Source organism: Salvelinus alpinus, chromosome 16, assembly GCF_045679555.1.
Source record: "Salvelinus alpinus chromosome 16, SLU_Salpinus.1, whole genome shotgun sequence".
Taxonomy (NCBI): Eukaryota; Metazoa; Chordata; class Actinopteri; order Salmoniformes; family Salmonidae; genus Salvelinus; species Salvelinus alpinus.
In genome coordinates, this window is record NC_092101.1 from 22,358,650 (window position 1) to 22,372,914 (window position 14,265).

The following is a 14,265-nucleotide window of genomic DNA, read 5'->3' on the forward strand; positions in this document are numbered from 1 at the left end:
TTGACTGTACGTTTGTTTATGTGTAACTCTGTGTTGTTGTTTTTACTTTATCTTGGCCAGGTCGCAGTTGTAAATGGGAACTTGTTCTCAACTGGCCTACCTGGTTAAATAAAGGTGAAATAAAATAAATAAATAAAAACATATCTACAGTAGCTTTGATTGGACTGATTATGTCAACATCATACTTTCAAAATCTTAGCTAGCAAGCTAGCAGTCATCATCATGAATCAAGTCGACAATCTACTGGAAAATCCTTTTCAATCCTTGTCATATGAAGAGAAATAATAAAGAGAAATTATAGATAAAATGTATCGGTGGTCATCGGCCATTGGACATAAACATTACACAACAAGTTGGAAATCGCAAATTCAACGTTTTTCCAAGTTTCCAAGTTTTTCCAGCATGATATCTGCTCAAAACAACTGGAAACTCGGAACTGGGAAATATCAGACTTAAGTGAGTCCAAGAAAACTGGGAACTCAGAAAAGAAACTAGCACGGACTGGGAAAATATGTTTTGAACAGTCATCCAAATCGGAATTGCAAGTTGGGAACTCGGGCTTCTTTCTAGAGCTTCGACCTGAAGATCACTGACGTCATCATGATTCGACCTTGTTTTTTCCGAGTTCCCAGTTGTCTTGAAAGCACCATAAATCCAGAGAATGCCAGACTTTGATGACAAATTTTGATGACAAAATTTGTCCACAAAGGACTCCCTCGCCACCTTCCTGTTCAAGTGAGCACAGCACAACAAGGTGAGTCCAAAAATGTATTGTATGCATTAATTGCATTAATTATGTAATATGCCAGGGAGATATGTATACTGTAGCTAAGAGAGCAATACTAAGTGTATGTTGTGTAGTAAGCTGTTAGTAGCCCATGTGCCTCACCGTTATTATTTGGTCCCTTTTCCCCTCATAATTTTGCCTACTGTTCTGACTTGGTGGTGAACATGTAGCCTATAGCCTGTTTTAGAGAAAAGTAATCACTTAATATTGTAAGATCTTTCATTGTCTGCTTATATCCCCTCTTTATTTATCCTGTTGCTTCTGAATTGGTGTACAGGGAGAATACTGTAAGAATGGCCCATGTTCTGAATTCTGTTGCTGTACATTTCAAAAGTGCTGAACAAATAGCTATATTGACTACATCCGTCCTAGCTCGCTCATGAATGTCTTAAACAAAATTACGGATTGCATCTTATCTGCTCGTAGTCCCCTTATGCCATAGTTTGTACATCTCAATTGTCAGTAGAAACCATATTTGTTTAAGCAAGTCAGCCATATCAGCTATGTTTTTTTTAAGGTGGTAAGGTGTTGGGACTACAGTTGGGACTCTGCTGTTGGGACAGCTTTATGTAGGACCTAACAGTTTTTGTGTCACGACTTTCGCCGAAGTTGGTCCCTCCTTGTTCGGGCGGTGTTCGGCGGTCAACGTCTGTCACGATCGTGTGGAGAGACGGACCAAGGCGCAGCGGGATATGAATACATCTTCTCTTTATTTTAATGACGAAGATGAACACGAAACGAAACACTTATACAGACTAAACAAAACAACAAACGATCGTGAAGCTACAAACGAAAGTGCACACACAAGCTACTTACGTTAAACATAGACAATTACCCACAAACATCTAAAGCCTATGGCTACCTTAAATATGGCTCCCAATCAGAGACAACAATAACCAGCTGTCTCTGATTGAGAACCAAATCAGGCAACCATAGACTTTCCTAAACACCTACACTCAACCATAGACAATACTAGACACATACACTCCACACAAACCCATACACTAAAACCAACACCCCCTTTACCATCATAAACACCCAAAACACAAACATACCCCATGTCACACCCTGACCTAACTAAAATAATAAAGAAAACAAAGAATACTAAGGCCAGGGCGTGACAACGTCACCGACCTTCTAGCCATCGCTGATCCATTTTTCATTTTCCATTGGTTTTGTCTTGTCTTCCATCACACCTGGTTCCAATCCCATCAATTACATGTTGTGTATTTAACCCTCTGTTCCCCCTCATGTCCTTGTCAGTGATTGTTTATTGTAAGTGTATGTGTACGTCTGTACTGGTGTGCGTCGGGTTATGTTACCCATTGATTTTTTTTATTATGTTTTCCGGTGTTTTTTTTGTAAATAAACACAGTCATTTCTCTCCTGCGTCTGACTTCTCTGCCGCCAGTTCACACCCTTACAGAATTACCGACCCAAACTATGGAGTCAGCAGGAAAAGGTACCCCGGCCATAGGGGTGGAGGAGCGCGTCCAGGAGCATGCAGCAAAACTTCACCATCTTGGCACCACCATGGATCGCGTTGTCCAGACAATGGACCGCTGGGAGAGACAGGGAGTTCTTCCAGCGCCTCCACCAGCACAACCGGGGTCTCCCCTGAGCGCCCCTTTCCCACCTGAACAGTGGGATTCGTCTCTCCTTGCCCCAGGAGTACAACGGGAGGGCTGCGAACTGCTGGTGGTTCCTGTTACAATTAGACCTCTACCTAGCCACCGTCCACCCGGCTCCAACGGGCCGTGAGAGGGTGTCCACCCTCATCTCGTGCCTCACCGGGAAAGCCCTGGAGTGGGCCAACGCCGTGTGGAGAGAGGGAGATGCGGCGTTGGACCAGTTTCAGGAGTTCACCCGCCGTTTCCGGACAGTCTTCGACCACCCGCCCGAGGGTAGAGCGGCGGGTGAACGCTTCTACCATCTGAGAAGTGCTTGTTCTTGCAACAGTCCGTCTCCTTCCTAGGGTATCGCATTTCCACCACAGGGGTGGAGATGGAGAGTGACCGCATTTCAGCCATGCGTAATTGGCCGACTCCCACCACGGTAAAGGAGGTGCAGCGATTCTTAGGGTTTGCCAACTACTACCGGAGGTTTATCTGGGGTTTTGCTCAGGTAGCGGCTCCCATTACCTCACTGCTGAAGGGGGGCCCAGTATGTTTGCAGTGGTCAGCTGAGGCGGACAGGGCTTTTAGTCAACTGAGGGCTCTGTTTACCTCAGCTCCCGTGCTGGTCCATCCGGATCCCTCTTTGGCGTTCATAGTGGTGGTGGACGCATCCGAGGCTGGGATAGGAGCTGTGCTCTCTCAGCGCTCGGGTACGTCACCGAAACTCCGCCGCTGTGCCTTCTTCTCTAAGAAGCTCAGCCCGGCGGAGCGAAACTATGATGTGGGTGACTGGGAGCTGTTGGCTGTCGTCAAGGTCTTGAAGGCGTGGAGACATTGGTTTGAGGGGGCTAGACACCCTTTTCTCATCTGGACTGACCACCGCAATCTGGAGTACATCCGGGCAGCGAGGAGACTGAACCCTTGCCAGGCAAGGTGGGCCATGTTTTTCCACCCGTTTTGTGTTTACCCTTTCCTACAGACCAGGCTCCCAGAACGTTAAGGCAGACGCATTGTCCTGGCTGTATGACACAGAGGAGCGGCCCATGGATCCCACTCCCATACTCCCCGCCTCCTGCCTGGTGGCGCCGGTAGTGTGGGAGCTGGACGCGTACATTGAGCAGGCATTACGTGCAGAGCCCGCTCCCCTCCAGTGTCCAGCTGGGCGTCTGTACGTTCCGTCTGCTGTCCGCGTCCGGCTGATCTATTGGGCACACACGTCACCCTCCTCTGGTCATCCTGGATATTACAAAGCCTGTGTTTAGAGAATAAATTGGCATGGTTCGTCTCGGGCCTAACAACACCCGTGCCAATATATCCTCCAAACACCGGCTTCTCAGGCATTATCACTTAAGTGTAATATGGTTTGGTTGCATTATTCAATAGGACAACGTTTTAGAAGAACGGCTGACCAAGAGTGTCGCATCGCCAGCCACAACGAAAGGTAAGGCAAGGATGTAATGTGAATTGAAAAGTAGAATTCTCTTTCACCACAATGCTCCTCTCCTTCATATCTCGTAGTGGGAACAGGGCCCAAATTGAAGATAATTAGATTATTTCTGCTTATTTCTGCAGTAGTTTTAAGAGCACTAAACAGGCAAATGTGTAGACATCAATGAGTTAATTAGAAAGTTGCACTAAAAACTCAAGGTAGAGATATTTTCATGTGGAAGACCTGTTGTCAACTTTGAATGGCTAGCTAACTTCAAAGGTACAGCCTGTAGCAGTTAGCTGCTGCCTCTTTTCCAATGACGTGACTAACTGGCAGGTTGGGCTTTCATCAGCCCCTTCAAAGGCACAAAATGTAAACAGTACCTGCTTACTAATGAGAATGGAAGACAGATTTCATCCATAAGCAAAAAATATGAACCAAATGAAAAATTAAACACCTCAACCCTTACACACACTCTTCACATTTTGCTGCCTTAAAATTAAAGGGATACAACTTTTTTTCCTACTGATCTACACAACCTAGTCCACATTTTCAAAGTGAAATAAAACATTTCCAAATCAATAAAAATTTAAACGAAGATGTCTTGATTGTGTGTCTTCATACCCCAGAGTTAATCCTATGTGGGAGCACCTTTGATTAAGATTAGATTAACATCACTTTATTGGTCAATTACACAAAGGTCCAACCAAAATTCTACTTCCGCTTTTAACCCAACCCCCAAGAAAGACACACATCAGTGGAGACTCAGAGGAGAAAGGGGAGGACCATCCTCCACAGTGAATTTCATAAATTTTTTAATTTCAAAACATTTAAAAAAGTTTGATTTTTTAGATAAAACTATACTAAATACAGTATAGTCATGTCACCAAAGAACTAATTAAAACACACTATTTTGCAAATAACGTCTACAGTAGCCTGAACAGCACTCTATAGGGCAGCACCATGGTGTAGCCGGAAGACAGCTAGCTTCCGTTCTCCTCTGGGTACATTGACTTCAATACAAAACCTAGGAGGCTCATGGTTCTCACCCCCTTCCATAGATTTGCACAGTAATTATCACAACTCCCGAGAACGTCCTCCAGCCTATCAGAGCTCTTGCAGCATGAACTGAGATGTGGCCCAACCAATCAAAGGAATCTAATACTGAAAGCATAAGCGTCAGCTAGCTAGCACTGCAGTGCATACACTGTGGTGAGTAGTTGACTCAAATAGAGAGAAAGACAATAGTTGAACAGTTTTGAACAAAATAGAGAGAGATGTCATTTTTTTTCACTTTCAGTTTCATTTAATTTGCTAGCAAATGCAGCTAGCTAGTTTAGCCTACTGAAACATCCTACTAAAACAGAGGGATGCCCTGTTAGCTAGCTAGCTAGGACTTAAAAACACAACAAGGTAAGCTTTTGTTATTACAAAATTATTGCCACCGGTGCCCGCCGGCGTAACTGCTTATTGACTGCACACTAACGTTACTGCATGATTGTAGCGGGTTTACTAACGCATTAGTTCTATTAGCTATAGTGACTATGACGTTACTTTAGCTAATATGGTGACAACGATGTAGGCTGTGTGTAGTGGTTTGGCTTGGAAAGTTTTTTTTCACCTGGTCACATACAGCTGATGTGCATTGAAGTCCACAAGCGAAGGGAAGAGGTTAGACGAAGAGAGCGCATAGATGCGAGATGGAATACAACGTGGCTGCTATGAAAGTGAACTGTGTTTACGCATGATCAGGGATGTATTCATTCTGCCAATTCTGTTTAAAAACGTTTCTTAAACGGAAGCAAACGGAACAAAACAGGGATAAACATGCCTGAATTTGTCCAATAGAAACTCTTGTTTTCAACTGTTGGACTAATGATTACACCCTATATCAGCTAGATGCAGGCAAGAGTTTGCAAAGCAGTATTGAATGTCACTGACTGTCCAAATAAGTCTCTCGACCTGTGTGCACCTACGTTGTAAACTTTAATTCATAGGCTAGGTTGTAGCAACCTCATGATGGGAATAGGGAAAATTAGAGTTTCATGTAGTAGCCTAAACCTATCGCTGTTACATTGAACTGGGTGAATGGAATATGAATGAGAGTCATCCAATATGCTGTAATAGAAATAAGGCCATGCTATTGAAAGAAAAATCTTCCGCCCTCGCCTTAAAACGACACTGACCGCCACTGACACACATACAGGGTGCTCCGACACTGGGCGCACAGGAGCTATTGCTGTGTGGGGGTAAGTGCCTTGCTCAAGTGCACAACGGCAAGCAATGGCATCTAGGATTTGATACCAGAAAATCTCGAGTTGCCAGCTCAATTCCTGCCAGATGTTTCCCGTCGGACCCAGGATTCAAACTGGCAACCCTCTGGTGGCTGGCTCGCCACTCGAACCGCTAGGCTACCTGCAGTCCTAGCAGCCATTACAGCTGTGAATCATTTTAAATAAGATTCTACCAACTTTGCTCTATAAATTATAAACAATAAATGTATTTTACTTTGAAAATGTGGACTAGGTTGTGTAGATCAACAGGAGCAAAATCAAATTGAATTATTTTTTAGATTGAAATTTTAAGGTAGCAAAATGTAAAGAGTGTGTGAACGGTGTGTAGACTTTCACCAGGCACTATATGCAAAAGAAAGCTGTCAACTCCAAATCAAATCAAATCAAATGTTATTTGTCACCTGCGCCGAAAAATGAAATAAGGCCATGCTCATGAAATGCTTACTTACAAGCCCTTAACCAACAATGCAGTTCAAGCAATAGAGTTAAGAAAATATTTACTAAATACAATAAAAAGTAACACAATGAAATATCAATATCGAGGCTATTACAGGGGGTACCGGTACCGAGTCAATGTGCGGGGGTACATGTTAGTCGACGTCATTTGTACATGTAGGTAGGGGTAAAGTGACTATGTATAGATAATAAACAGCGAGTAGCAGCAGTGTAAAAACAAAGGGGGGGGGTCAATGTAAATAGGCCGGGTGGACATTTGATTAATTCTTCAGCAGTCTTATGGCTTGGGGGTAGAAGCTGTTAAGGAGCCTTTTGGACCTAGACTTGGCGCTCCGGTACTGCTTGCCGTGCGGTAACAGAGAGTCCATGACTGGAGTCGTTGACTATTTTTGAGACCTTCCTCTGACACCGCCTGGTATATAGGTCCTGGATGGCAGGAAGCTTGGCCCCAGTGATGTACTGGGCCGTACGCACTACCCTCTGAAGTTTCTTATGGTAGGATGCCAAGCAATTGCCATACCAGGCGGTGATGTAACCGGTCAGGATGCTCTCGGTGGTGCAGCTGTAGACATTTTTGGGGATCTGGGGACCCATGCCAAATCTTTTCATTCTCCTGAGTGGGAAAAGGTGTTGTCGTGCCCTCTTCACGACTGACCTGTTGTGTTTGGACCATGATAGTCTGTTGGTGATGTGGACACCAAGGAGGTTGAAACTCTCGACCCGCTCCACTGCAGCCACGTCAATGTTAATGGGGGCCTGTTTGAACCTCCTTTTCCTGTAATTCACGATAAGCTCCTTTGTCTTGATCACATTGAGGGAGACTGCCAGGTCTCTGACCTCCTTACCACTGTTGGGTCGTCAGCAAAGTTAATGATGGTGTTGAAGTCGTGTTGGCTACGCAGTCGTGGGTGAACAGGGAGTACAGGAGGGGACTAAGCACGCACCCCTGAGGGGCCCCAGTGTTGAAGATCAGCGTGGCAGGGGGCAGCCTGTCAGGAGGTCCAGGATCCAGTTGCAGAGGGAGGTGTTTAGTCCCAGGGTCCTTAGCTTAGTGATGAGCTTGGTGGGCACTATAGTGTTGAACGCTGAGTTGTAGTCAATGAATAGCATTCTCACAAAGGTGTTCCTTTTGTCCAGGTGTGAAAGGGCAGTGTGGAGTGCAGGAGAGATTGCATCGTCTGTGGATCTGTTGGGGCGGAATTGGAGTGGGTCCAGGGTTTCCAGGATGATGGTGTTGATGTGAGCCATGTCCAGCCTTTCAAAGCACTTAATGGCTACTGACATTGGTGCTACGGGGCGGTAGTCATTTTGGCAGGTTACCTTCGCTTTCTTGGGCACAGGGACTATGGTGGTCTGCTTGAAACATGTAGGTATTACAGACTGGGTCAGGGAGAGGTTGAAAGTATCAATGAAGACACTTGCCAGTTGGTCTGCGCATGCTCTGAGTATACGTCCTGGTAATCCGTCTGGCCCCACGGTCTTGTGAATGTTGACCTGTTTAAAGGTCTTGCTCACATCGGCTACGGAGAGCGTGATCACACAGTCGTACGAAACACTGGTACTCTCATACATGCTTCAGGGTTGCTTAACTCGAAGCGAGCATAAAAGGCATTTAGCTCATCTGATAGGCTCGTGTCACTGAGCAGTTCGACGGCTGGGTTTCCCTTTGTAGTCCGTAATAGTTTGCAAGCCCTGCCACATCCGACAAGCGTCAGAGCTGGTGTAGTAGGATTCAATCTCAGTCCTGTATTGACGCTTTGCCTGTTTGATGGTTTGTCTGAGGGCATAGCGGGATGTCTTATAAGTGTCCGAATTAGTGTCCCGCTCCTTGAAAGCAGCAGCTCTAGCCTTTAGCTCGGTGCGGATGTTGCCTGTAATCCATGGCTTCTGGTTGGGATATGTACGTATGGTTACTGTGGGGACGATGCATTTATTGATGAAGCAGGTGACTGAGGTGGTGTACTCCTCAATGCTAATGAAAGAATCCTGGAACATATTCCAGTCTGTGCTAGCAAAACAGTCCTGTAGCTTAGCATCCGCGTCATCTTACCACTTCCGTAATGAGCGAGTCAATTTTACTTCCTGCTTTAGTTTTTGCTTGTAAGTAGGAATCAGGAGGATAGAATTATGGTCAGATTTGCCAAATGGAGGGCAAGGTTGAGCTTTGTATGCGCCTCTGTGTGTAGAGTAAAAGTGGTCTAGAGGTTTTTTTCCCTCTGGTTGCACGTGACATGCTGGTAGAAATGAGGTAAAATGGATTTTAGTTTGACTGCATTAAAGTCCCCGGCCACTAGGAGCGACGTTTCTGGATGAGCATTTTCTTGTTTGCTTTTTGCCTTATGCAGCTCGTTGAGTGCGTTCTTAGTGCCAGCATTGGTTTGTGGTAGTGAATAGACGGCTATGAATACTATAGATGTGTCACGTTCCTGACCTATTTCTGTTAGTTTTTGTGTGTTAGTTGGTCAGGACGTGAGGTTGGGTGGGCATTCTATGTTTTCTGTTTCTGTGTTGGTTTTGGGTTACCTGGTATGGCTCTTAATTAGAGGCAGGTGTTTGGCGTTCCTCTAATTAAGAGTCATATTTAGGTAGGCGTTGTCACAGTGTTCGTTGTGGGTGATTGTCTTCCGTGTCTGTGTAATTGTTTGCACCATACGGGACTGTGTACGGTTTGTTCGGTTTGTGTAGTCTAATGTCCTATTCGTGCGTTCTTCTTGTTTTATGTGAGTGCGTCGTATAGGTCTGTCTACACCGCTTGTTGTTTTGTTAGTTTAGTTAAGTTCGTGTTTTCGTTTAAGAAATATGTGTTCAAACTCCACTGCGCCTTGGTTCGATCAATACTCCTCCTTTTCGGTAGAAGAGGAGGAGGACCGCCGTTACAAGATGAAAACTCTCTTGGTAGATAGTGTGGTCTACAGCATATCATGAGGTACTCTACCTCAGGCGAGCAACACCTTGAGACTTCTATAATATTAGACATTGCACACCAGCTGTTACTGACAAATAGAAACACACCCCTACGCCGCGTCTTACCAAAAGTAGCTGCTCTTTCCTGCCGATGCACGGAAAACCCAGCCAGCTCTATATTATCCGTGTCGTCGTTCAGCCACGACTCGGTGTAACATAAGATATTACAGTTTTTAATGTCTGGTTGGTAGGATAGTCTCGATCGTAGATCATACAGTTTATTTTCCAGTGCTCGTTGGCCAATAGAACTGATGGTAAAGGCGGTTTACACACTCTCCGATGAATTCTCTCAGTCTTTTCTTCACACGAATGACAGGGATTTGGGCCTAGTCTCGGGGAAGCAGTATATCCTTCGCGTCTGACTCATTAAAGTACTCAGTTCGGACTCAGTTCGAGGTGAGTAATCGCTGTTCTGATGTCCAGAAGCAATTTTTGGTCATAAGAGACAGTAGCAGCAATATTATGTACAAAATAAGTTACAAACAATGCAAAGAAACTAACAAAATAGCACAGTTGGTTAGGAGCCCATAAAAAGTCAGCCATCCCCTCCGGCGCCATTATGTTACGTCACTATGAAACTGTATCATTGACTGGATATCTAACCAGATCAATTCCTATAGGTTGCAACAGGATTTAGACACAAGCCGACCTGTATCAAGGCACTGCAGTATCAGTTGGAGTGACCTGCTTATGCCACTCATATGAACACCAGGAAATTCATGGCCTTCTCATTAATTGATCAATTTAAGAAACAGTTGATTTGGATTGAAATTGGATTGTACTATGGGACTACTAATAGACCCATATCCTCATTCAATTGTCTAAGATGATCAGGGTTCACCTTGAATAGCTCTGATACCATAGAGGTGCAATCATGTCAATCATGAATATCAGGGACAAGTAGCCTAGGCACCTGGGGAACAAACATACAGTGGCTCATGGTTCAATATAAACATCAAGCCTGATGTAGCCTATACTGTAGGTTAGTGAAATACTAATAATGGATATACACTACCTTTCAAACGTTTGGGGTCACTTAGAAATGTCCTTGTTTTTGAAAGAAAAGCAATTTTTTTGTCCATTAAAACAACATCAAATTGATAAGAAATACAGTGTAGACATGGTTAATGTTGTAAAACACCTGTCTCAACGTCAACGGTAAAGAGGCGACTCCGAGATGCTGGCCTTCTGAGCAGAGTTGCAAAGAAAAAGCCATATCTCAGACTGGCCAATAAAAATAAAAGATTAAGATGGGCAAAAGAACACAGACACTGGACAGAGGAACTCTGCCTAGAAGGCCAGCATCCTGGAGTCGCCGCTTCACTGTTGACGTTACCTGGTGTTTTGCGGGTACTATTTAGTGAAGCTGCCAGTTGAGGACTTGTGAGGTATCTGTTTCTCTAATTAGACACTCTAATGTACTTGTCCTTTTGCTCAGTTGTGCACCGGGGCCTCCCACTCCTCTTTCTATTCTGGTTAGGGCCAGTTTGCTCTGTTCTGTGAAGGGAGTAGTACACAGCGTTGTATGATATTTTCAGTTCTTGGCAATTTCTCACATGGAGTAGCCTTCATTTCTCAGAACAAGAATAGACTGACGTGTTTCAGAAGAAAGTTATTTGTTTCTGGCAATTTTGAGCCTGTAATCAAACCCACAAATGCTGATGCTCCAGATACTCAACTAGTCTAAAGAAGGCCTTTAATTAGCACAACAGATGTCAGCTTTGCTAACATAATTGCAAAAGGGTTTTCTAATCATCAATTATCTTTTTAAAATTATAAACTTGGATTAGCTAACACAACGTGCCATTGGAACACAGGAGTGATGGTTGCTGATAATGGGCCTCTGTACGCCTATGTAGATATTCCATAAAAAATCAGCCGTTTCCTGCTACTATAGTCATTTACAACATTAACAATGTCTACACTGTATTTCTGATCAATTTGATGTTATTTCAATGGACACATTTTTTTTTTTTTTCAAAAACAAGGACATTTCTAAGTGACCCCAAACTTTTGAACAGTAGTGTATGCAATTATAATATCAATATAACCAAGTCATTATACAGAACACACTGCTAGCCTATATGTGAAATGTGGACATAATCTTCATAAAACATAAGAATATTGCAATTGGTAACAGTGATCAATTGAGTGAGGTGCAATATTTTGTTATTATGTCATTTGCTCACTACATTAGATGCAGTTTCTTATTGATGACATGGCTTTACAGTATTAGCAATAAAATGCACACTTACGTTGTAGATGTGAGTAATTGTCCATTGGGTTGTTCTTTAGAATTTATTTCAATCCAATTGTAATTCCAAAACCGGGCAGTAGCCTTCTGTGACAGGTATGTGCAGAGGTGAGTAGACTATTCAAGGAGCACCAACCCATGGTGCGGTTTTCCTTTCAGTGGCAAGGAATAAATGGGTCTCTTTCAAGACAAAACAAATGAGCATCCACATGCTGACCATAACACGTTAGATTGTAAGCACATCATAAAATAGTATTCCTATTCTAATAGCAGATTTCAGGTGATAATAGGATATTGATCAAGATGCTGCGGGTATGCGCTTTATATCACTGTAAACCGATAGATGAACACCCAGCCATTGCTCCCCATACTTTTATCAAAGGGTTCAAAGTCATAATGCTTATCTTCTTTATGCATACAATCCCGTTTACCGAGGTGCACAAACACGGCAAAAAGACGCGCGATTATGCCGGGTTTGATAGATTACGCTCATTGGGTGATTCCGTCATCGAATTTCGAGGCAGGTACCGATTAGGTCCTCTGCCCTCCACGAAAAATTCGATGTCCTTCTCCGTGAGGGAACTCGAAGACTTCTCACGAATGAAATCAAATGAGCGTGTCCTCCTCTCGCATCGACACGAGAGAGGAGGAGGCAGAAGAAAGGAGGTGGGGGGAGGAAATGAGGACTAGATGAAGATGGAACGAACGGGGACGCAAAAGGAGTGGTCTGTGTGCATGCGAGCGCGTGAATAAAGTGCGCGGCAGGGAAACAACTAAGATAAGATAAGACCAGAATACACCGTTCATAAAACTAGAAACTACACTCCTGTCTGACCACTGCTCCACCGCCACTCTAGAAGTACTCAAGAGCCTGCCCAATGCTGTGTGTATAACCCTTCCATGTCTGTATTAACCAACAGTGTAGCCCACTTTCAATTAAATAAAAGTCCAATATTGAGGTTTAATACAGTATTTTTTCAGCCTACTATTGCATGTTGCTTTCATCATTCCTCTTCCAGACAGAAATTTGGGCAAGCAAACTCAGCGCACTCCATAGCAGACACACAGAGGAATGGTGAGAGTACAGATCACATTGGGCTTTTTTGGAAAGCTACTGCATCTGTAAAGAAAACTGGATTGTAACCTGTTGTTATACTTAGCTGCTTAAGTCTTTATATTTTTGGGTTTCTTTACAGTATGCATTATGCTCTATGCATTAGAGACCTCTGAATTTTTTTTTTTAATGTTTTAAGAGAGCATAGTTTACATTGCACTGAGCTCAGAACTCAAGAAAAACACACAAAGCAACAGCTTTGTTAGGATTCTAACTGACAGCCCAAACTACAGTGCCAAATTCCTCAGTGAATGATGTCTGTAAACCAGCTCTTGAGAGATGACTAAATCTCCTATGACTTTTCATTAGATATCCTTCCATACATTGAAGGACAATTATTGTAATTTTTCCATACCATGGCAAGCCAGCCAGTAGGCCACAGTATATAGGATAAAGCGCTGGAATGGGGATAGAGACAAGGAGTTACTAAATGGATTACACACTCAGATTGATATTGGAATGTTTAAGGCTGTATGGGATGTGGTCCAGTAATAGTAGCATATCCAGTCTGGTCCATAATTACTGGCACCCTTGGTTAAGATGAGCAAAATATACAATAAAATAAAGAGCTATTTTCTATGCAAAACAAATGTGTGAAATTATATTATTTTATACTAATACAATTGCTCAGAGAAAGTAATTTTTGAAAAAATTCAAAAGGATAGGGGTCAAAATGATTGACACCCCTGTTTTCGATACTCGAGCAATACTTATCGATTTTGATTAGTGCTTGGGGTTTTTGTCTTGATGGAAGATCCACTTGTGGCCAAGTGTCAGTCTCCTGGCAGAGGCATCCAGGTTTTTGGCAAAAATTAGCTGGTACTTTGTAATTCATGATGCCGTTGACCTGAAAGGGACAGTGTAGTCAAAAACGCGATTTTCTTGCATTTTATATAGGCTGAGTGTACAAAACATTATGAACACCTCTTTCCATAACATAGACCAGGGGTGTCAAACTCATTCTGTGGAGGGCCTAGTGTCTGCTGGTTTTGGGGTTTTCATTTTTAATTCATCAATCAAAGACAAGGGAGGAGTGAAAACCTGCAGACACTCAGCCCTCCGTGGAACGAGTTTGACACATGTGACATAGACTGACAAGGTGAGTCCAGGTGAAAGCTATGGTCCCTTATTGATGTCACTTGTTAAATCCACTTCAATCAGTGTAGATGAAGGGGAGGAGACAGGTTAAAGAAGGATTTTCAAAGCCTTGAGACAAAAAACACCACCCAAGGTCATCCAGACAACTTGACACAACTGTGGGAAGCATTGGAGTTAATTGAGGCTGTTCTGATGGCATAAAGGAGTGGGTTGCAACTCAATATTAGGAATTTCTTCTTAATGTCTTGTACAA

The 14,265-nt window shown here is 43.5% G+C and overlaps 1 protein-coding gene across 18 annotated transcripts in view; it reads right to left on the reverse strand.

The window, feature by feature from the left end:
* Window positions 1–14,265, reverse strand: part of LOC139541147 (leucine-rich repeat-containing protein 7-like) — a 234,853-nt gene that overhangs the window by 153,789 nt on the left and 66,799 nt on the right. For 5 of the 18 annotated variants that reach the window (XR_011668318.1, XM_071345437.1, XM_071345426.1 and 2 more), the window contains exon 1: window positions 11,802–12,460. The exons of 1 other annotated variant lie outside the window; for it this stretch is intronic. Coding sequence is in view for 16 of the 17 variants with exons in the window: in XM_071345437.1 (XP_071201538.1) it covers window positions 11,802–11,826 (25 nt within the window). In the remaining variant the exon portion in view is untranslated. Of the gene's footprint in view, window positions 1–11,801; window positions 12,462–14,265 lie in introns of those variants that run through there. 12 more of the 18 variants (XM_071345441.1, XM_071345431.1, XM_071345433.1 and 9 more) reach the window with 4 other exon arrangements.